This window comes from Armigeres subalbatus, chromosome 2 (assembly GCF_024139115.2).
Source record: "Armigeres subalbatus isolate Guangzhou_Male chromosome 2, GZ_Asu_2, whole genome shotgun sequence".
NCBI classification, from domain to species: domain Eukaryota; kingdom Metazoa; phylum Arthropoda; class Insecta; order Diptera; family Culicidae; genus Armigeres; species Armigeres subalbatus.
Genome location: NC_085140.1, coordinates 432,795,640 through 432,820,877, shown reverse-complemented (window position 1 = coordinate 432,820,877; position 25,238 = coordinate 432,795,640). Strand labels below are relative to the sequence as shown.

Genomic DNA, 25,238 nt, shown 5'->3' with positions numbered 1-25,238 from the left:
CAAAACAAGCAAAGCATAATTGTAAAAAATGATTTTGCTTAATTTTTGATGTCCTTGGCACCAGTTGTCGCACTAGTGGTCCCTATTTGGCCAGTCCCATAAGAAAACAATGGGATTTGATAAATTCCTTTAGGATAACTCCAATTGAAAGGTCATTATTGGTACTGATGGAGCATTTTGACTTGTTTTGCATCATCTTCAATGGCAATTGTACTAGAACAAAGCGTTTTATCACAACGTCGGTAGGGGAAATATTTCTCTGCCCCTTTTCTCGCATTTGTATCAGGTGACGAGCAATTTGTTTTCATGTCTTGATATGATGAAGAAAAAGCCTTATGCTTTATGTCCATCGTCGTTAATTATAAATTGAGAGCGAATTCTGCAACCAATGTTATACATCCAAACACATCGTTTCATGGTGGCAAGGCTTCCACGGAAATGTTTTTTTTTTCTTTATTAGGGAGGCTTTTAGCCCGAGGCTGGCTCGTCTCCGACCACGGAAAAGTTCTTGAAGCGAGAAATTTGTGGACATGTTCTGAAGAAAATAATTGATTCATACAAATAAAATAAATATGTAGAACAACCCTATTTCAGTCCCTCCCATACAAGCTACGTTCATATTTATTCATATAAACCTATTTTGTATGAATATAATAGTAATATAATCATTTGAGTTCATGAAGTTGATATACAAGCCTATAGTCAAATTTCAATATACAAAACGACCACTTTTTCATCCCCCTCCTACAACCTAGATACGCCACATTGTTAAAATAATCATAGTGTATATTATCCTACTGAAAATAAAAATTTAGAATTAAAAAAATTTGAAGGAAAAAAAATACTCCGGATAATCGAGTCTAAAATTCCGGATAATCGAACCCCGGATAATCGAGTCCCCGGATAATCGAGTCTCCGGATAATCGAGTCCGACCTGTATTAACGATTCGATTAATGAGTATAACATGACCGGCAATGATACTCTCGTAGAAAGGAAAAAACTTCACATTAATCAAAAATGCTACGATGAAGTGAAGCCATTCACAAAGTTTCATTGAAAGTGAAAAAAAGAATCAACTAAATGTTGACTGGGATCGTTCTAGCATTCTCAGTGTGCAGGTTTCAGTGACTCAAAGGTTCAGATGATCTATAACGGCGTTAGTTAGTTAGTGTTTTGAAGACCGTGTTTACCTCTGCGTCTCCACAAAAAAAAAACACTGGAAGGATTACCAGTTATTCGGTACGCATCGTTGGATCTGGATTCACTCTAATAAGTGATGTGACTCACATCCTTATTATGAGGGGCCCGCCTTAGTCGTGCGATTTTTCAAGTCGGTGTAGATAGCATCTACTTGAGCCTTACTTTCCATGGCATTCACGCAGGTGTTAGTAAAAACTAACAAGTTCGTAGTGACTGACCTTCCTGACATAAAACCATGCTGATCTGTTGAGATGTAATTCTTCTTGATATACTAAGAATCACCTCACTAACGATTATTTCGAATAGCTTGGAAGCAGCTTATAAGCTTGTAATCCCCCTGTAGTTTCTGACTTCTCGTCTGTCACCATTTTTGAAGACAGGAAACATATAGTGTTCGATCACGAACTGTGCTCATCGTCGTAGCTGCTGTTGAAGCCTAACAGTGCAGCGTGTGTGCGCCTTTTATTTTGTGTCACTTTTGTTATTCACTGTTCTCGCGCCAACTGCTTGCGTTATGTGCATAGCAGTTGGCGCGCTCTGTAAGTCCAATTAGAATTTAAATTTGAATGTTTGTGCACACGTCCCCAATAGTTATAATATTATGTAATTGCCTTTGCCGTACTAATAGTCGCCTACAAAAGGCGACTCCAATATCAATGTTTTGTACAGTATCGTTATCGTAATCTCCGAGCTGGCACGCTGCCTCTCGGAGGCAATAAATCCATCAGTTGAAGTCATCAAGCAGTTGTTCTTTATTCGTATGGATCCTGGAAAGTGAAACACAACGTAGGGTCGTCCCACCCTGGATGAAACATATAGGATTGCTTCCAAGTTTCAGGAAAGATGCCATCATCGTGTAATCGGGAGAAAATTGATGCGAGAAGCTCGGCAAAAACAGTGGCAGAGCGAAAGAATAAAACATCTGGACCCAGAGACAGAGAGCTTTTCAGCATCTTGGCGGCTGTGATGACCATTGGGGGGGTTACCACGAATGCTGTTAGGCTAATCAACTCCAAAAGAACGTCTAGCGAGGCGAATGCAGCTTCGGCATTGGTGGCAGAGCTTTGATTGAATACGTATTCAAAAAATCTAGCAAAGAGATCACAACATTCTGCAGATGTTTTCGCTTCAGCGTTGTCATACACCACATTCTTTGGAATAGATGAGCTTTTCTTTTTATTGTTAACGAACTTTTGAGATTGGCTTGCACTCTCATAACGTGGGCCTTATACAAATCCGAATTCAAGCTGCGGTAAGTATTACTAGCACATTGGAAACGGAGTTTGCTCTCGAGAGACCGTTGCGCACGATGCTTTCGGTGACTGGCATTTCTTTCGCGTTTCAACTTTCTAAGTTACAAGGTCCCTTGACATTTATTGACTATTACCATGGGGTTGAGGACGTATCAACTATAAATTCACTACATAAAATTTTATTTGCGACTATCATCCTTGAAAACTATGTTGCTTTAATCAATATTTAATGTATTTGAAGGAAAACATAAGTTTTGCACTTTACTCAATAAATTTGAAGAAGATAGTGTTTGACATTTGACTTGTAAATATACCTAATAACGCGTATATTCCTAATACCATGCCCTATCAAGCAAGCTTTAATGATAAATTAAAAAGCACATTTACAATAAAAAATGTGAATGATTGAATAATCTACGTATTTTAATTGAATTATAAAGTTATACTTAAAAAATACGTGTTATAAAATTACTATTTTACACAGATACTGGAAGAAGAATCTTTCCAGTTTCACAATTTAAACGGTTCAAAGGCGTTCCTTGATTTATCAATTAATTCACTTCACATTCATTTAGATCTTAGTTGCTAATAACACTGTCTAATGTAGAGGTTCCCAAACTGTGGGTCGCGACCCCCAGGGGGGTCGTGGGCTGTTCAGTGGTGGGTCGCGAAAAACAAATCTTAATTCATAATTTTGTTACTATTTTGTCCCACAAATCTATTCCATATTTTGAATTAGGATCTTACTAATGATTGGATGAACAACAAACCTGACGAGGTCAACGGCCTTTTTTTGTTATACGATATTTGGGCAAGTAGAAAGAAGTCTTATACAATCCAAATATAAGCCCCGAACCCAATCCAAAACTAATCCTAATCTAATTCGAATCTGATCTAAATTAAATCCAAATCTATTTAAAATCCAATCCAAATCTAATTCAAATCCAATCCAAATCTAATTCAAATCCAATCCTCATCAAATCGAAATCCAATTCAAATTCAATTTGAATAAATTTCAAATCCCATCCAAATTCAATTCAAATCCAATCTACATCCAATCCAAAAAAATTTGCGGATTTTTGACAAATACTATGATGGGATATAAAGCAATTTATTATAATTTGTCCAATCTAACGCGAACTCATTTTTATCCAATTTCATAAAATCAATGGATTTGGTACCTGGTGCTGGTGGGTCGCAAGCAATATGGGATTCTGCTAGGTGGGTCGCATATCCAAAAGTTTGGGAACCTCTGGTCTAATGTATTCACCTTATGAATAATCTACTTTTCCTTTAGAAAATTGTAGGGAATTTTTAAAAATATTTACGTAAACAGTCTGTGGTAAATAACGCAGAGATGAGTTCGTATTATTATGTGCTGAACGACAAATCGAAAACTTTTTGAGTGTTCTAGATCATCTTTAAGTCTTCCAACCACATAAGTCCTTGGATGATGCTTCCTTAGTTATCCTACATATAAACGTCCTGGATAGCTAACATGAATATTTCGATATTTATACAATATCGTCCAGCGATCTTTTATCCTATGAGATGGTTACTTGTTCAAATTCTGGGTTTCAACTTCATGGTATAGTCTAGTTACGGTATTAGGCACTACTGGCGGAGAAGATGATGGCCTAATACCGTGGCAATTGTTTTGATAAATAAGAGTGCATAAGGGAAGATCCATTAATTACGTAACGCAAAAATTGGCCAGTTTCAACCCTAAACCAACAACATTAAATGCCATTTCAATACCCAGCTCATATTTTACAGCTGAGGCATTCCACGGGGGCATGTCAGTCGATCCTGAGCGACCATTTCGAAAATATTTGAAACTCTGCACAGTTTTTCAATTTCATCTAAATCGTCATTTTTCGATATCAAATCTTCATATTGAGTCACGACTAACTTTTCAAAAGGGTGTATGTGAAAATGGTTCAAAAATATTTAAAAAGCTGCACAGCAAAAACGGAATGTTCGATTGTTATGATTTTTTCAGCAAAGTTAGACAACTAAATGGTGATTCTTAAGAAAATGTGCACAGTAAAAAAATTTTTTTTTGCCTTTAAAAATATCATTTTTGTCACAAAAACTCAAATATCTCAAACGGTCCATTATATTAGCTATCTACCATAAAAATTTGGTGATGGTAAACTAATAAACAAAAAAGTTATGACATTTCAAACATTTCACAATTTTCACATTTAGTAAAAAAAAAATTTTTCTGTGTAAGTTATTTCGAGAATTGCAGTTTGATGCAGATTTTATTGTTAAGGGACGTGATTTAAACAAGTTGTTTTCATGATATTTTGATTTAATTATTCATAGCATCTATAAGAAACTTAGACACGATCCAGTGTTGTGATCAAAAGTATTGATAGTGTCATAATTTTCATTGCACGTGACTGGCGAAAAATTCTTTTAATAGCACACTTGTTAAACCTGTTGATAATAACGTTGATAGAAACATATCAGAAATGTTATTTTTAAGACAAAAGCTGCAAAATCAAAGATTTATATACACGTGTACGTCTATAGTTTACCTGCAAAAAATATACCTCTTAGAGAATAGACTTTATGATCGGGAGGAAACGGGTATCTTCAACAACAACAAATGCATGATAGGTACATACCATGACAATGCTCACGAAAAAGCAAAAAATTACTACTACTAAGGTTGTTAAAGATCTTATAGTAATTTTTTTCTTCAGTCAAGCAAATGACACCAAACTAGTCAGTAAAAACTTAAAAGTGATTTTGTTTATTGAAATATTACGAACAACATGAGTAGCCGCTTTCTCAACTGTTGTAGGCCGTTTGATGGAAAAAAGTGTTCAAAAGAGTTACGAAATCTCACCGAAAGCACCATAGATAAACTGAAAGCGACTGGTTATGCTCCAATGTCCACATTGAATACAAATTTACGCATTTGCACGTCCTGCCGTCTAGACGTTGACAAAAGAGCAATCTGTATATCATCGGTTGAGCAGAGCGCAGGAAGTTCGAAAACGACAGCAACTGAGGAATTGCCAGATGTATCGACAACAACTGAGGAATTACCAGAAGTATTAAGTGCTGAGAGCCTTGCCACCGTACCATCAGCGAAATCTGTTTCAACAAATCAATCGGAAGATGAGTGTATCCAAAAGGTCAACATCGAACGCTTTAACGAGGGCATAGCTGGGATAAAAGTGACTCCGATTAAATGGAGTAAGATGGACTACGTTTATTACCCAGAGAAAAATACCGTGAAATAAACGAAGCTGTACGAAGAAACCTCTTCAAATTAGGACCTGATGATGTGGAAAATACAGACTACGATGAGGTAATTATAAATATGAAGGAAAGGTTCTCGAATGCAGCCACGACAAGGAAAGAAAAATTATTGATTTTGTCGATGCTGCCAAGTTCGTGGTCTATTCAGGATGCCATTGATGAGTTCAAAACCAATAGAAATACAGTAAAAGAGGCAAAACAATTGAAGAATAACTGTCTTTCAACCAAAAATACTAGGTCTAGTACTGCATTAACAGATGAGACAAAAGAAATAGTAGTTCAATATTTTGAAGATGATGAAGTAAGTCGAGCTATGCCTGGTCAAAAAGATTATGTATCAGTAAAAAAAGATGGAAAGCGTCAAGCAATCCAAAAATTAATGATGACGACTTTGAAAGAAGCGTACACACGCTTCAAGGAAATTCACGATAATATTAAAATAGGTTTTTCCTCATTTGCAAGCCTTCGGCCAAGGCAATGTAAGCTTCTTTCCAATTCAGGAACACATAATGTGTGTGTGTGCACAACCCATGAGAATATTAATCTTATTTTACATAGTTTGAAAAGAATCAATTTAACAAAGGATATTAAAATGTTAACTGGTAGTCTTTTGTGTGAAAATACAACATCAAATTGCTATCTACGATCTTGTTCGGATTGTCCAGATTCTTCATCATTGGAAAATACTTTATTCGCTGAGTTTGAAGAAAATATATTGATCAGTTATCATTTGAGCAATGGGTGACCACGGATAGGTGTGACATAGAAACTATTGTAAAACCTGTAGATGAGTTTGTGTCATATTTTTGCTTGAAATTAGAAAGTTTAATCCCTCACGATTTCATTAAAACAGAACAATCCAGCTTTTTAAAAATACGAAAATACATTACAAAATGGTGAATTTTTAGTCATTTGTGATTTTTCTGAAAATTACAGCTTTGTATTGCAAGATGAAGTGCAGTCCCATCACTGGAACGTACAACAAGCTACAATTCATCCATTCGTTATTTATTTTAATGGAAGTACGCAAATTGAACACTTAAGTTTTATTATAATTTCCGAAGATTTAAGACACGATTCAGTATCCGTAAACTTGTTCATTGAAAAATGATTAACTTTTTACGCGTTGATAAGCATAAAGAAGTCAAAAGATATATTTCATGTCTGATGGAGCAGCGTCGCAGTACAAAAATCGTAAGAATTTTTCGAGCCTATATCAATTTAAATCAATGTACGGAATTGATGCAGAATGGCATTTTTGCTACATCACATGGCAAAGGTCCTTGTGATGCTATTGGAGGAACAATAAAGCGCATGGCCACAAGAGCAAGTTTAGCCAAAGAACGTGAGCATCCAATTAAAACTGCGAAAGAACTTTTGATTGGGCAAATCGTAGAAAAGAAAAAGATTTAACCAAATTATCATTTTGTTTTACTACTACTGAAGAGTACGAAATAAAGGCTTCAGAGCTCAGCGAGCAATTTAATAACGCGAAAACGATCCAAGGAACCCAAAAATTTCACTGTTTCATTCCATTGTCGGAAAATAAAATTAAAGTAAAACTATACTCAAACTGTGCTGATAATAATTCAAAAGTGTTCGATATTTTAAAAAATTTGAATAAAAATAAATAAAAAATAAGTATTAATAAACTGCTTTCATGATATCATAACCCATACCAAAATTCAAACCCAAAACTCTTAGAGTTTCTATAACAACATTGTGTAACTGCCACATTTAATTTAATACTTAGGATAATATTAATTCATTTTTATTTATTTATACATATAATATTTATACATATAATATATATAATATCGATGAATACATAAATATGGAATATCATACAAACAACTTGTTTAACTCACGCAAGGCCCTTAACAATAAAATCAGCATCAAACTGCGATTCTTGAAAAAAAATACACGGAAATTTTTTTTGTTTACTATATGTGAAAATTGTGAAATGTTTGAAATGTCATAACTTTTGTTTATTAGTTTACCATCACCAAATTTTTATGGTAGATAGTTAATATAATGGACCGTTTTCCTAAAAAATTACGTTCGAAAAAGATAGGGTTTTGAGATATTTGAGTTTTTGTGACAAAAATGATATTTTTAAAGGCAAAAAGTTTTTTTTTTTTACTGTGCGCATTTTCTTAAGAATCACCATTTAGTTGTCTATCTTTGCTGAAAAAATCATAACAATCGAACATTCCGTTTTTGCTGTGCAGCTTTTTAAATATTTTTGAACCATTTTCACATACACCCTTTTGAAAAGTTAGTCGTGACTTAATATGAAGATTTGATATCGAAAAATGACGATTTAGATGAAATTGAAAAACTGTGCAAAGTTTCAACTCAATAGAAAATCATGAATTAAAAATTTTCTTAAATTTTGATGCTGTTGCTTGGAATCGCTCAGCTGTAAAAATGGGTTCGATGAAAAATTAGAAGTAAATATCATTAAAAAATGAGTTACTAAACTTGCAAATATAACCCTAATTTTAATCGTTTTGCTAAGCGGATGAATAGTTTTGAATGGTCGAGGCATACATTATAGCATTTATTTTTTTTGTTACTAATTTATGTCACAAATACTCACAATAATTATTTGCCAACATTTACAGCTATATATTTGTGCATTTCATCAAATAATGTGATGTGTATGATTAATAGTATCTCCATATTCTTCAATTTGGATAAAAATCATGGTATTAGCCAATACGCGGAATTAGGGCTGGTCACGGTACTCCAAGCAGGTGACTTTGGGAGCCGTTGAATATAAACATTTGCTTGCAACCATTGTTGAACGATGAAACAGAATTTAGTCGCTAGTTCATAAACATACTGACTCGCATTTGAACAGTCCTAATCGACATTTTGAAGATCGCCGCAGTGCAATTAATAATCTACCTTGCCAAAATCCAAACCTGAATTAACTGTGAACCATGCAAGTAATCAGTCAGAAGTTTGCGTCGCGCTGGGAAATATATTTTCAACGGAGGATGATGCATATCCGCAGGCAACAAAGCAACTACAGCAGAGTTGACGTTTGGTTTATATTTATCGGAAAAGAATACAATACGATGGTGATTATTCTGCGTCATATTAATGAAGTTCATTCCGTCAAGCAGTGCAGCATTTTATGCTGGAGCAGACAAAGTGTCAGCTATCAGCCCGTTATCATCAGCATTCAGAATCCACTGTAGACAAAGCTGGATATAATTCCCGCAAATCAACACATGGTCATTGAAGGAAGCATTGTCGCACAGTTCACGAGCGGAGGCTACATGTTCTTCAAGCAGTGCCACATTGTGGCTACGATCATGCGGAATATAGACGGCACCAACCTGCAATGCAATGACGACGCTGATGATTTCACCAAAATATGTGCGGACTTGCACACAGGAATAACGATGGTTAACTGATATCAGGACTCTGCCTAAACTTGTCTTGTTGCTGTTAATACGATTTCGGTCACAGCGAAACATATTGAATGACGATACGAAAATTTGCAGAGAATCGATGCAATCGTTTAATCCGGTCTCGTTCAATATTATGACGTCGTAGTTGCAATCCGCCACAGCCAAAAACATGCTGAGCTAATTCCCATTGAAGTTTTGAATATAAAATCCATATAAAACTTGAAAAAAGTCTTATAAATTGAAACATCATCGGATCTTGTTGAAATTTCGCTGAGTTGTTTATCATTCGATAGATTACCGTGAGACAATTTAGTTTGATCTAAACATTGCTTATTGTTGTGCAATCAGGTCTAAAGTATTTTTTTTAATGGGATTTTATGCGGGTGAATGTTATGCGGGTGATTTTAATATAGGACGCACATGACTTGGTATTTTTTTCACTCATGGGAACATACAAAATCGCCATTTTCAAAATGATTTATGGTAGTACAGTGGAAATTACAACACATTGGGTTAACTCAAAAGTGACGAAAAGTCAAATGTACAATAAATACAAATACAGTAGCGTTAGTTACAATCAATAAAGTATGATTATCAAGCACATATATGAAAGTTATATTTTTTCGCCACTCGATGGGAACAATTGATCTTATTTTATTTTATTATTACATTTTAATTCATATGCCATAAAAACCAGCGAAATGAAAAATGTGCTTCAGTGTTCGGAATATGAGTCAAAACGGTACCAACCTTTGCATTGCGCTGAGTTGTTGTTTGGTGCTAAGGCTACGAATCCTAAAGATCATTCCCGTCTCGCAGCTTTGCATTTCCACAACTACGGAAACCATCCAGCATCCTATTATTTTTCAATTGCTGAGTTTCTTGTCGCACTCATAAAAACATTAATCGTTCCAGTACAGTAATATCTTTCGGTTTTCACTACATATCCAGCTGTTGCCAGGATTAACTCTATCAAAGTTTATTTTAATAAGTTTTACGTTTTCAACGTGTCGTAACAGCGTCGGTAGGGTTGATTATCAGAAGTTTAGTTAATTTTCACTTGCTTTGCTGAGACTATGTTCAACGCTTTTTCTACATATGTAGGGGTGATCGGGGCAATATGGGCCACATAAGGAAATCGTTCCGAAAAGCGCTGAAAAACTCAAAAAAACACCGTTCAAATGTAGTTGACTTATACTAGAGAATTTCACCTTTCATATTACATCGATGAATGACGAAAAATGCGTTTGGAAATTGTTGGAATGCACTTTTGAAAATGTATTGATTTCAATGTGTGTTCCCGACTATACGGGGCAATATGAGCCACCATTTGGGGCAGTATGGGCCACCCTTCCAAAACTATTATTTAGGCGAAAAAAGTATCGTAATATGGAAGAATATGATATTCCTACAACAGTTGTGAGTATTCCATACCAAATAAAATGAAAAAACTGCACAACAGCGGACTGAACTGATTTGCCACTCTTCACCGTTTGAACAGCCACATTTCAATTGGTCCATGCTCATTTTTTCTGTTTCTTTCGCAGTAATGCGCTGTTGTAATTTTTCCGTAATGAATCTTGCATATATGATAATATTCTTGTATTTGACTACTGAAATTTGAACTTGTTCGCATTTTATGGTTAGATATCTTGTTCTATGCAGGTATGCCCATATTGCCCCATAGAGACTGGTTTTGGAAAAAAAAAGTTTTATGATAAATTCAGATTTGTATCAATATAAATATGTGTGAACAATATTCAATTTTAATATATCTTTTGATTGTGGTGTAGTTTTGACGTGTATTTTAATCAGTTTTGTGTCAAAACCTTATTTATAAACTTGAAATCTTATAATAATTTTGCTTATGCAGCGAAAATTTACATTTTCAAGTGTATTTTCATGTTTGAATTGAATTTTAATGCGGTTTTCACGTTGATGCATATGTGGAGCATCCTCTTAAAGATCATATAACTTTAACATGATAAAACTTGTCAATAAGCTCAAAATGAGGGTGGCTCATATTGCCCCGTATGTTCATATTGCCCCTACTGCCCCTAACCATTCTGTATTTGCAAAAAAGTTGGAAGTTTCCACAAATTAAACATTGATCAGGCCTTGGAAAATTCGTTCAAAAACGAACGAATGCTTCGTTTTTAGCCCGCAGTGAGGTTTTAATTTCGGTGCACCGATTGATGTGCGCTCGACGACGTGGTGCTGGCTGCACGAACAAGGGAAGAGGCAAATACAAAGCATTCGTTTTATACATTGAAAGTGGGGAGTTTTGAACGTGGCATCTTTATAAGCCGGATAGTGCCGAGGAAGCATCGTTCAGCAGGACAGTGTGAAATGAGGATGGTTCCGTCGTTCATCGGCAGTATTTCAGATGCGAGTGAGTGTTGTGTGAATACAAAACCGTATTAGCGAGAAAGAGAGAGAATTCATCATATAGGGTATCTGTTCCCATATTAATAACAGCCCGTATATTAATCCCAACCATCGATAAACCAAATAAAAAAATCAATTTAATTACAATTTCTCACATCGTATGTACACAATAATGGATGGAGCACATTCTTGAAAGTTTCGAATATTATTCAAGATTTTCTTAAAGTAATGTTTTAATGCACAAGCATCAAATTATTAAAAGATAAAATTATTATGCACTTTTATTTTCATTTTCCTACCTCTGAACTGTTGGTTTGATGCACTGCTCGATTGCTACTAGCAGATTCATCCGTTTTCACGCCGTTGTTTTCCACTCAATTCCAAGCTAACTCAAGTGTATTTTTTCGAAATTCACTTCACAACACATAAAGCACATCACATTTTCACTAAACATATAATTATATTTGAAAAACCAACGCGATTTCCTATAGTTTGATATAGGTTTATTTCGAACAACGTCTAAATTATCCTTGCCCGTATTCCAAACTGTTTACATGCCTTGCAGTACTGTCAAGGGTTGCCGACCTAGATTTTTATTTCAAAAATACTTGAATAAACTTTTACTGTGAATGTCACCTCTTATGTTTGTAAAATAAGGTATATCGAAAAGATAATCTACGACAAACATAAAATTTAACTGATAAGTTGAAAAACTACAACAAAAACTGCAATTTCGTAATTATATTTCAACTCAAATACAAAGCATTGTAGAATTCGGCATCACTGCAATCATATCGTTACGTATACACACAAGTAATAGTGTGCGTATTTTATGTTGGAAACAGTATTATTGATATAGGTACAGGCATAGGATTAACTATTCTTGAATGTTATTGAAATAGGTGCATGGCGGTGATGATGTTTTTCAGATAAATACTTTTAAAATGTGATAATAATTTCATTTTTGAAGTTACCAAATTGTTTTCAATTAAAAATTACGTGAGCCGAGCATAATTATTCTCATGTTTCTTGATTATTGGGTGAGAAATCAATGCATTTTATATGCGCATTGCCTTATTGTTATTGATATAGGAACAGATACCCTACCTCTCTTTCACACATTCATTCCAACTGAAGTGCGCAACTCGGTATAAAGAGCCCCGCACATAGCATACGTTTGCGTTGCGTTTGACAGTTTTCCCATGGGAAATGTGTCAAACGCAACGCAAACGTATCCTATGTGCGGGGCTCTTAAGTGAGGCATGAGAGTTAAATGTTCTCTGCACTAGCGGGTGTTTGATTTCACTCTCCAGCTGTTTCGTACAGCAGTGCTGTATGGAGCGAGGAAGCATTCTTCACCAGCGATGCCAGATTGCTTCAACATCAATTCCGTAGATTAACTCAAAAAATTTGGCTAGCCCTATTTCGGCGCTCACCCACAATACTAGATAACAACAAGACCACTAAACTTCAACATTTATAGTAACTTTTATTTCAATTATTTTTTTAACAATTTTTACATTTTTTTTATTCATTTTAGATAAATCTATTATTGAAAATTTTATTAATAATAATGAAATACTAAACTTTTCATTTTTAAAAACAATTGGTTCGAGAATTCTTGAATATCGACCCTACATGGGAACGATCCCGAGAAAAGTTTTCCTATTTTAAAGACGGAAATGCTCCGATGACAATCCGTCACTACGAAATAAGCAAGGATAGCGTTGGACGGACCGAGCCCAACACAATGCCTAAATTGAATTGCTTTGCAAAGGTGTATAAGAGTAAGACTGTATAGATAAAAAAAACTGGATTCTTTCTACTAATTACACCTATTGGAGTGAATCCAGTTGGTCTATGTAATTAATAGTTTAGTTTTCTCAAATTTATGCACATCTCTCTTCAGTTTAGACAGATGATGAAGTTTGCATCACCTCGTTCACCTGCAATTTGGACGTAATTAAAAACCCTATTTTGACGCTGAAATTAAGAGCCAAGAAAATCCCCTAAAATATCGACATTATAACATTATAAAAATATTTGGTTCAAAAATTCCTCGAAATTTTTTTGGAATATTCATCCTGGTGTTATTCATAAATTTATCCAGAAATGCTTCAGAAAGTCTTCCAGGAAATATTTAAAATAATTCTATATGAAATACCCCCAGGAATTAATTCGGTAAGTCATACACAAATTTGTGCCTTAACATTTTCCAGGAATCCTCTAGGTATTTCATTAAAAATTATTCCAGGCAGTGGCGTAGCCACGGAGGTGGTTTTGGACATAAACCCCCCCAGAGACACCATTTTTGTAAAAAAAAATTTTTTTCGAAAAAAATTTGTTCAGAAAACCCCCTTCCCCCCCCCCGGACCAATTTTCTGGCTACGCCACTGATTCCAGGAAATCATTTTAAAATTCCAACAGGACTTTTTTTTAAACTCTCCGCAAATGAATTCAGAAATTGTTATCGGAAACTCATTAACTTCTGAAAAATTCCTTCGGAAATTTCTATTGCAAAACCAAATTGCGCAAGGAATAATAAAAAATAAATAAGAATTATTCTTCTGGAAAATCGTTCAGAAATTCTAAGGATTCAAAAAGTTCTTTTGTAATATTTCAGAAATTCCTACAGAAATTCCTAATTTCATTAACTCCCAGGGAAATCGCTACAGCGAAATTATATTTTTATAAAATTTATCCAGCTGAATTCCCGCCAAAAAAATGATTTTTTTTAGGAATGGATGAAAAAAATTTAAGACGAAACTCTATGAATATCCGAACGAATTACAAAAGGAATTTCTAAAGGATTTTTGTAAATGAATTTTCAAAATGTTTAACCTTCCGGGACTCGCATGGTCCTGGATCGGTCACGCAGTTTCGCCTCCGTTGTAAACGACAGCGAGCTTTTTTCGGAGGTGTTGTAATTTTTACAACGGTGAGTCCCGTAAGGTTATTTTTTTCAAGAATTCTTCGGATGTTCAGCTGAGAATTCTTTCGGAATATCCTCCAGAGATCCTCAGAGATTTCACGAAATTACTCAAAAAATAAATCCTGAGAATTCTTGGGAAATTCCTCCAGATGTTCATTTCAAAATCTAATAATTTGGGCATTCTCTTAGAACTTTCTTCAGAACTGCCACCAGCATATTTATTTAAGAAAACCTCAGGGAGTTTTATATAAATTTCTTAGAATTTTCAGAGGATTTCCCGTAGAAACTTTCGAAGAAACTTCTGGAGAAATTCACACAGGATTTCCCGGAGGTATCCCAGGAAAAATGTTCCCGAAAATATTTCTGAAGGAATTTACAAATGATTTTTAGAAGGACTTTCTAAAGAAAAACCCGAACGGATTTTCAAAAAGTATTCCTAAAGAAATTCCTGAGAAAATTTCTAAAGAAATTTTGGATGAAGTTTCTAAAAGAATTACTTGTGCAATTTCTGGATGAATTCCTGAAGGGATATTTGAAAGAATTTACGATGGAAGGTCTAATGGAATTTCCTAGAAAAATGCCTGGTTTCTCCAGATATTTCTTCAAGAATTACGTCAGGATTTCCTCCAGGAAAATTTCATTTTCTTATCTGTGTGTTCTTTATTTATAAGTAGTTAGAATTAAATTAAGGAAAAATCATTTATAAAAATAAAATCACAGATATGTACTCCAATTGAAATGAAAAGCGCACTTTAAAAAAAAAATCCGTAGATTTCCGCATAAATTTTCAAATTTCCGTAGTTTTTACCTACGGATCCGTAGATCCGTAGAAATCACTCAATTCCGTAAATATACGGAATTTTCCGTAGATCTGGCATCGCTGTTCTTCACCAAGCACTTTGAAAATGTTCTCTCATGAAGCTACCGTCCTCGGGAGTATATCTGGTGCTGAAGCATCGGTCATCATCTTCATTACTTCATTCATCCAAGCCCTGACATTGATTTATAAACTTTGTCTGAATAGTGATCCCTAGCATCTAGATCGTTTTTTCTTTCTTAAATTGCCTGGTTGCACTTTTTTTTCGCCATTATTATGTTGTAGGTACGCAGTGATTTTGAAATCAATATGAGTTGAGCTGGAAGATATGTTTTTAAACATTCGTACAAGTACCAAGTACTGTAGTATGAAAATTTATTATTTAAAATGTGAGCAGCAATTTAAGAGGAAAAAAAAACGAAAATGCTGAGTATCATTGCCATTAATTGAACATTATTATAAAATTTGTTCTAACAAATTTAATTTATTTGTGTTTATTTTACGTTTCAAATGAATAATAATTGTCTATAGCATCAATATCCCATTTGAAAATCGCTTTATAGTTTGAAATCATGTTTGTACGCTTACTGTGAAAAGTAATATTATGGATTTCGTATGAAATATTTCATTATTAAATGAATGCACTACATAAAGGAATGTTCATAGATTACGTCATTATTCAGAAGTGGAGTTTTAAAACTCGATACGACCAATACAATTTTTTGATTTTTTCTTGCGAAAATCATTGACGTAATCTATGTATCAGCATTAAAAATTATATCGAGCATGCTATTTTCATGAATTATTTTTTTCATCAAACTTGTTACCATGCTAAAACATGCAGTCGGTTACACCAAGTAAGTGGACTGGGAGCCGCACTGGCGATGATGGCTCGCAAGGAACCTCCAGCTTCAAGGGAAGAGTAAGTAATGGGTAGTTCGAGTACGACCCGCATAATGTAGTTCTGTTAACGATAGGTATATAGCCTTGTGCCAATGCGAATGAGCAAACATTGGCGCTGCTCGGTAGGTCATTGCTAGCCGCCGTAGATAGAACGTTTTTTGTTTCAACGTTATGAATATAGTTGCATACTTCTTGATGTTTTTGTTACTTAACGCATGGTAGATTTGTATAACAACGTAGCATTTTCGTTTTGTATTTCGCTTTCAAAACACTCACGTTCACTCGAATCATGCGATGATCATTTGCGCGTGCGCAATGTGTAGATCCTGTAGAAGCTTTCTGCCCGAGATTCTCATACTGGCTCCTTCGCTGGAACGCGGATTAGACGAAGGGGTCCCGTACAAATTTGTCTCCAGTCATACACTGGACAGGTACTTTGAGACAATAATTGTTTTCTGGAAATCAAAGGTTTTTTCAACACTTTTACAAAATATTTCACAGTTCATTTACATTCACGTATCTAATCATAATGCACTGTAATTATTGAGCACATTTTCGTAATTTTAAATTTGTTACACTTTATGATCTTCAATCCACTAACATTCAACAAACTTTCGGGCAGTAAATCGACGGACACCATGGAAGTGGTCGAGCAAACTCAAGAGGAAGAAGGATCGGAGGAAGATTTCACCAGTCAACAGCATTCGGTGATTGTGGAGTTTCTACAGGCCGCGTGGTATGCTGTGCTGTCTCACACAGATTTCATCTGTTACTTTTTGGTGTTTTTGAATCAGGTATTGTTGGTGAACACTTTTAAATCATTAAATATTTCAATATTCCAAATTATCTCAGATAAAATCGGCCAGTTTGCTGTCGCTGCCATTGCCACTGATGGTGACCCTCTGGGGTACGCTAACATTCCCTCGGCCATCCAAGAACTTCTGGGTCACGCTTATTGCTTATACACAAACGGTGGTGATTCTGAAATGCGTTTGTCAATTTGAGATGCTTTGGTGGAATCAGAATCCTATTCCACCAAATCAACCCTTCAGTCCGGCGAGGATTATCGGAATCGAACAGAAAAAAGGCTATGCCACGTATGACCTAGCGTTGTTGTTGGTACTGTTCTGTCACAGGTTTATCCTCAAATCATTAGGCCTGTGGAAGTCGGACTTTGTCGAAGAACCGGAACCAGCCGAAGGGTTATACAAGCTGGACACGAGTGATGAGAAAACCAAAGCGTTGCTGAAAGCTGCAGAAGAAGTTGACAGGGAGTAAGTATTCGGATCATTGTTACTCACGACTAACATATCATTCCACATTAACCATTACCCTGTTATCAAGATTCAACAGATTCCGTTTTCTTACCCGACTTGGTGAAGCGCTCCTGCAAGGGTCGGTCATTTCTGGGTTCGATTCGATCGATTCCGATGGTATTTCCTATTAAGTTCGGTTCGAAAATTGTACTTTAACTTCATAATATCATATCTACAGCCGCGTTCGAACAGCCAACTACATCAAGAATCGCTGGTCGGCGGTCCACTGTGTTTCAATTTCTTTCCCGCCATGTTCCGCGCCTTAGATCCAGAAGGACACAACTGAACTTACCTTTAATTGCGGAAAATTTTCAAAGCTTTCAAATCAAGACAGCAGTTATAATTAAATTTGAAAATTTGTTTGGGTAATTTGAATCTTTTTTTGTTATACTCTACTGTTTCTATGGGTGGTCCAAATTATTACTTCCGCGAAAGTAGGAATGAGTAGGTTTAATATGTATTTGTCAAGTTTACTTTTCGCTGTTGAATATTTGATGCATATCCTTTAGCTAGATTTTGATTATTCTTTCTGTATTTCTGTGCAAATGCCCGATCTTCGATTTTATGCTTTCATTAGGAATCGTTTCAGGTGAAACCTGCTATGAATCATAATGAACCTCAATTATATCTCTATAACGTCTTTTTTGTGTTTCCTTGATTGCCCGTATTGTCTACCTTCTTTAGTGTATTCAAGACTATTCGTTTAGTAATAAATCGTTCTTTTGGGGGAGAGCGTTATCTTAAATACGAGAAAAACAAGTTTTCATACCTATTTCTTTATATATTTCAAATATAGATCATCGAATCTGTTAGATAACTACTTTCATGATATTCATGCTCACAATCAAACCCAAATATACCGAAGTTCATCAACTGGTAACTCTACTCTTCAAATTTGTAGCCAAGAAGCAGTAATCATTCGCCAGGAACCGTCCACCGAGCTCAGTATGGTAAAAGTGGAAGAAGGAGTTGGTCATGGTCCAGATGACGCCCCTAACGGGAACGGAGCAGCATTGGTTTGCGTAACGCATCACTCCGAAGAATCTGGAGACTATTTCCCCCAAATTGTGAAGCACTCGTTCCAAAAGTACACCGAATCGGTGAAATCGTTCTTCAGTCAACTGTTGGATCGTCAATCGCGAAAAACGGCCGACGTTTATGGTTATCTGTTTTTATGTGATTTTATAAACTTCTTCGTCATATTATTCGGATTCTCTGCTTTTGGGGTAATTTGTTTTCAATATTTATCGTTGATCAGAATTTCACATTTTTGTCTGTTATAGACCCAGGAAGGAGACGGCGGCGTGATGTCCTACTTCGAAGAGAACAAAGTGCCAATGACATTTTTGCTAATGCTGATAATCCAGTTCTTCCTGATTGTAGTCGATCGTGCCCTGTATCTGCGGAAGTACATAGTGGGGAAGATTCTGTTTCAGTTCTTCCTGATCATTGGGCTGCATATTTGGATGTTCTTTGTGCTGCCGGGCACTACGGAGCGAAGCTTCAATGCGACCAATCCGCCGGTTTATTACTACCTCATAAAATGCTTCTATTTGCTGTTTTCAGCCTATCAGATCCGATGTGGCTATCCGGCGAGAATTCTGGGGAATTTTGTTACCAAAGGATTCTCTATGCTTAACTTCACCGGGTACAAGCTGTTTATGACAATCCCGTTCTTGTTCGAACTGCGAACGCTGATGGACTGGATATGGACGGATACGTCGATGACTTTGTTCGATTGGCTCAAGATGGAGGACATTTTTGCAAATGTATATCAATTGAAGTGTATGAGGCAGCTGGAAGAGGATATACCCGCACCTAGCGGACAGAAGAAAGGCTCACTATCCAAGTATCTCATGGGAGGAGGAATGATGTTCAGTATTATCTTGTTGATTTGGTTCCCATTGGCGCTGTTCGCTTTCAGTAATGCAGTGGGCGAACCAAATCTGCCGTACGATGTATCTGTGACGTTGAGAATAGGCCCGTACGAACCGGTGTATGTCATGTCTGCTCAGGATAGTAATATTCATGGTCTAAACGATGCTCAATGGGAAAAGTTCATGCTGCCATATGCCAAGGATAAGACGGCACTAACATTTTTGTCTAACTACGAACCTGTGGATGTGGCGGCGGTGAAACTTGGCGCAAATTCTACCTCAATTTGGAACATTTCTCCACCGGATAAGGCACGGTTGCTAAATGATCTAAACACCACAGCAACGCTGACGTGTCGCTTCCGATACACGATCAGTCGTAAATCACATTCCAAAGAAAATCCAGGAATAGTATCGGAAGAGAAATCCTACGAGCTTGGGCCAAATAATCCCGCTCGACCAATTTTGGTTCAGATGTTGTCAACCGACTCCAACATATCTGTAGCGCTGCCGTATATGATGCCAAAGTTTTTAAAGGTGAAAAATAGCGGCAATATTCGTCCGATCCACCAATTGATCAAAGCAGCTTACAGTAAGTATTGCGGAACGATAGCTGTTGTGCTGTATTGTTGTAATATAATTCTTTTCATTTGCAGCGGATGACAGCGAGGAAAATTATCGCAACTTGACACTCCGGTTGTTCCAAACCCACAGCAACAACAGCATCCCATTGTTCTGGTGGGAAGTCAGAGAGAACTGCAGCGACCCAACGTACGCCACGTTCGCCAACATGCCATACGCAGACTGCTTATCTCACCTAGTGATGTACATGTTTAATGACAAAATTTTCCCCAGTACTATCAGCTCCATCGCGGCCGGAGGGTCAGTCCTTTGAAACCACCCCATTTCGGAACATTTCTAATTCAAGCCATTGTCGTATTTTAGCATTATTGGTATCTACTCCACGTTGATTCTCGTGTTCTCGCGGATGCTCAGGACCAGTATCTTCTCCGGGGCAAGCTCAAAGATTATGTTCGAGGATCTGCCGTACGTGGACCGAGTGCTGCAGCTTTGTTTGGATATCTATCTGGTGCGGGAGTCGCTGGAGTTCACCCTCGAAGAGGATCTGTTCGCCAAACTCATCTTCCTGTACCGGTCACCGGAGACGATGATCAAATGGACCCGCCCAAAGAACGAAGAAGGAGATGACGAAAGCGACTCAATTAGCAGCAGCTCCAAATCACAGAAAAAGAACGATTAGATTTGTTCAGCGCACTTTGTGTTTCTCTGCTTCGCCGATCGTGATATTATTTTGTAAGGAAGAACTATTTATTACGAAAAAGAGCACTTAATAACGAAAAACCTAGATAAACACTGTTAAGTTTGAACTTCCCTACTTTTCGTAAGAATCTTTTTGAGTCATCATTGCATTTGAACTATTAGAAATTCGGATAAACATATTTAACATAATTCATTAGCTATTATTGGTAAGTGATGCCAAAATTTCGTATTACATTTGGACTTGGAGAGAAATATGTACCAATTTGAATTTTGCTATACGAAAGCGCCTTCTTCCCATACAATAGGTAAAACACATAAATTAGGAATAAAATTTGCGAAAATAAATAAAAATCCGTCGCGTTGTTATTCTAGTCGGAAGATAATCATTTGAATAAAGTGTTTGTGAAATCTCGTGCAGCATTTTCATTAGAATCTAACTACGTTTCATATCAAATTCGGTCAAAACATCGTGTTTATAGTCTGTTAGGAATCTGTTAGGCACAACGATTTATCTTAGAACCATCCGTGACAAAGTTTTTCGAGTGTATGTTTGCGAAATAAATGCCTTTTGGAAGTCTCAGTGAGCATGCACTAAAATGTGCATGTGGATAACGAGTGATGAAACTTATAGCGATATATTTTTAAAACTACTTTGGAAATAAAAGCAATTTGTACTTTGATATGTATTGTTTTATTCATCTTCACGATAGTATTGAGCTAGTTGTATACCGACGAAGAGACCCCGCCTGATTGTCGCGACCATGAACTGGCATCTCCAGACTGTACCAGATTATATTGTTGCTTTTCACTGGTGCAATTTCCGATGCAATGGAGGGAAACCTCACAATAGTGGATGGGCACTTGATGACTGACTGCAATCCCTTATAGAGCTTCGAAGTGCTAGCTCGGCGAAACGGGTCTGACTGCTGATAATGTGATCTCAGGTTCTACTATGGAACTTTGATCCGGATATAAAACATTTTGTCGCATGTTTTGACGGATCAAACTAGCACACAAAAAAAATTCGTCGCTAAAAAAAATACCAACAACGGCGACAATATCGTGGAAATTTGGAAGGCCGACAAGAGAATGAGCAAGATCAACCGGTACTGACGGCAGCGTGACAAATGCATAATATAATAGGTTTGATACCGGGGCTTGGGACATCATGGAAGCCGTGGTTGATAGTATACCATTTGATTCAAACTCCAGAAAAATTTGGAAATCTTTCAACATCCCATAGGCCTGAATTTGAGAAACAAATGAAAGACATATACTCGGACGACATAAACTGGTTTGGGACACCACGGTAGTCGTTGTTGATTCGGTATCCCGTTTTATTCAAACTCCAGATCAATTCGGAGATCTTACAATGCCTGGATTTGAGATCCAAATGAAAGACATATACTTGGAGAGGACATACTAGGGCTGAACACTTCTTAAATAAAGACATTAATAATAATATCTTTTCCGGTCGATTGAATGCAGGATATTTTAGTGAAGGTGCCCAAAAAGGGTGACATGATTGTATGCGATAACTGGCGAGACATTGTGTTGCTGTGTACCATTCTCAAAGTTCCATGTAAAGTTATCCTAGCCCGGATTCATGAAAAATTCGATTCGTTTCTCCGGCGGATGCAGGCTCGACTCCGTACCGGAAGATTCTGTGTTGATCATATTGTCACGTTCCGTATCATTCTGGAACAGGTAAACGATTTCCAAGAGTTCCTTTACTTATTATTTATTGACTACGAAAATGCTTTCGACCATCTCATTCACGAGACTATGTGGGGTGCCCTGAGTTGCGAAAAACTTCCTGAAAAATCATCGGCCTCATCGAGGCACAGTACTGTGCGCCCTAGTTCTGCCGAACGAGCTATCCGTCACGGGGTGTGCTGTCTTGTCGCGCGTGCGACTCCGTTCGTTGTCCCACGAGGAAAGAGGCAAAGTCATGGCCTGCTATTTACTAGTCAGTGTTGGCAACCAAACCGTTTTACGGTATTTGCGTATCGGTCATCATCTTCTTCTTCTTCTTGGCATTACATCCCCACACTGTGATCACAGACAAACAGACATAACACTCATGAAGTTCTAAACGTTCACTAATTTACTGGTCAATTTAAATAATCATTAGTTGGCCAATCGATCATTCGTGGCGCGCACAACGGATTTGCTCGAGTTTGACATTTGCTCACTACGGCCATCTGGTGCGTGATTTGCCCAACTTAGTGAAAACAACAGATATCGTTAGTGTGTGTACGACTATGAATTTGATGAGTGAATGTTCAATGTGTTATGTCTGTTTGTCTGTGCTGTGACGGAGCCGCCTCGCAGCTTAGTGTTCATAAAGCACTTTCACAGTTATTAACTGCGAGGTTTTTAAGCCAGGTTACCATTTTTGCATTCATATATCATGAAGCTGCCCAGGAAGTCGAGACAATTTCCAATCCGAAAATTGCCTAGACCGGCACCGGGAATCGAACCCAGCCACCCTCAGCATGGTCTTGCTTTGTAGCCACGCGTCTTACCGCACGGCTAAGGAGGGCCCCCCGGTCGTCAATGCACTCCAAAAGTGGATTGCCCAATTCCTAATATACATCTTACCCTTACAAGTACGAGGACATCTCGTGTAGAATGCTGCACAGTGAGGTCTTGTCCGACTCTATCCGGGTCGTAGCTGGTTTGAGGCAAGCAAGTGTTCTATCACCGCTACTGTTCCTCATCGTAATCGTCGAGATTCTCATAGGTGCGATTGACCGTGAACCAAACCGCGGGCTGCTATGGCAGCCCATAACCATGGAGCACCAAAAACGACTTCGAATTAGCGGATGACGTTACACTCCTAGCTTAACGGCGCTCTGATATGCAGAGTCAGCTCAACGACCTTGCCAAGCGCTCCTCTTCTGTAGGATTAGTCATCAATGACAATAAAACCAAATCGTTGGATGTGAACACGGCGCCCTTTCCAACTTCACTCTAGCCGGGCAATCATCGGTGAATGTTAAAAGCTTCCAATATCTTGGTAGCCAAATGGCGGTACCAAGATTGACATAGGCGCACGGACCAGCGATAGAAGGCTGCGGTACATAATTCGTGCATGGCTGCCTCACAACTAGATCTCAAACAACGAGCTGCATCGTCGTTCTCACCAGAGCCCAATAGCAACTGAAATTCGGAACGGAAGTGGGACTGGTTCGGCAACACCTTACATACCCAGGGGCGAAAAAAAATCTGTAAACAAGCATTAGACTAGGACCCAGCTGGATTTCGCAGCAGAAGCAGACTCAGAGGCTCATGGCAGCGTAGCCTCCATAAAGAATTAAAAGAAGTCGACCGAAACCTAACTTGGCAACAGGTTAAGGTGAGTTGTCATCACAATATATAAATTACACATTTTGCATGTTAATAGTTAAAAACTGCACTGAAAACAATAAAAATGATCCAAATGGCGTGTTCTTAGCACGAATAGCAAGTGACGTTCTATCAAAAAAAAGCTATAGTTTTCGTAATACCAATAAAACGAATGGTAACATATGGAATCAAGAATTATAATATTGTTGAAGCCGTCTCATGAGAATTTGATTTTTTATTTATGACCTTTGTTAAAATATGTATGTAATTACTTCCGGTCTTTTACTATACTTAGTATAGTAATAAGGTAATAGTCACCATTCGTTGTACATATGACTAATATGGGGGTGAGCGTGATGAATTGTTATAGAATTTAAAAAGAAAACGAATATTGAGACCTAGTGCCTCTGAATGACTGAGGTAGTTAAGGTTTCAAGAAATTTACTAATGGAATAACTTATTTTTTCACGCGCCAATTTAAGGATAGTTAGCCCAGCCTAGTATGGGGAGAAAAAAAAGTCGTCGGATTCTACGGGGCACCCTCCAGGATTTTGCCTTTAGGTAAGAAAATCATTCTCTGAAAATTTCAGCCTGATCGGTTATTGCATAAGCTGGCGCAATTGATTTGAAGTTAATATGGGGGTTTCAGCCGAAATATATGGGAAAATGCACCTCTGTTACTATTTCGTACAGGGAATTGGATGGAAAAGCCCGATTGAACCCAGATTTGCAGGAAATGAAGTTAACATGGCAATGAACAATTCCACATAAAATTCTACTATGATTACATAAGCTTTAAATTAGTTTTCAGCTGATTTATTTGGAGTTTGTTTGAGCACTTTGAAATTCATTAATTGCCATGAAAACATACGCATGCAATCAAAGGTGCCTGAGATTCGTGATTTCGCGCGCACTGATACATAAGTAACTGCACGCGCGCCACAACACATATCGCAACTACCTTCGATTACTTGCGCTGCATTTTCCCATATATTTCGGCTGAAACCCCCATATTAACTTCAAATCAATTGCGCCAGCTTATGCAATAACCGATCAGGCTGAAATTTTAAGAGAATGATTTTCTTACCCAAAGGCAAAATCCTGGGGGGTGCCCCGTAGAATCGGACGACTTTTTGTATCCTGGGCCAGTCGAAAGTTAGTTTCCACGTATCAAATTATTAGAAGGCTTAGAAGGCGAAGAGAGGGTTTAAACTCTGC

General features: G+C 37.2%; 2 protein-coding genes across 23 annotated transcripts in view; both read left to right on the top strand.

Moving 5' to 3' along the window:
• The window catches only part of LOC134213583 (piezo-type mechanosensitive ion channel component), a 136,222-nt gene extending 114,873 nt beyond the window's left edge, over positions 1–21,349 (top strand). For 19 of the 22 annotated variants that reach the window (XM_062692770.1, XM_062692767.1, XM_062692769.1 and 16 more), the window contains 7 exons: positions 16,140–16,217; positions 16,821–16,992; positions 17,051–17,472; positions 18,416–18,740; positions 18,798–19,980; positions 20,045–20,270; positions 20,334–21,349. In XM_062692770.1, the coding sequence (XP_062548754.1) occupies positions 16,140–16,217; positions 16,821–16,992; positions 17,051–17,472; positions 18,416–18,740; positions 18,798–19,980; positions 20,045–20,270; positions 20,334–20,649 (2,722 nt within the window). In that variant the 3' untranslated portion in view covers positions 20,650–21,349. Of the gene's footprint in view, positions 1–16,139; positions 16,218–16,521; positions 16,630–16,820; positions 16,993–17,050; positions 17,473–18,415; positions 18,741–18,797; positions 19,981–20,044; positions 20,271–20,333 lie in introns of all 22 variants that reach the window. The other 3 variants (XM_062692781.1, XM_062692776.1, XM_062692783.1) reach the window with 2 other exon arrangements.
• Positions 21,350–24,014: 2,665 nt separating this feature from the next.
• Positions 24,015–25,238, top strand: part of LOC134217972 (tropomyosin-1-like) — a 30,176-nt gene continuing 28,952 nt past the window's right edge. The window contains exon 1 of the mRNA XM_062696839.1: positions 24,015–24,030. The gene's annotated coding sequence lies outside the window, so the exon portion shown is untranslated. The remainder of the gene's footprint in view (positions 24,031–25,238) is intronic.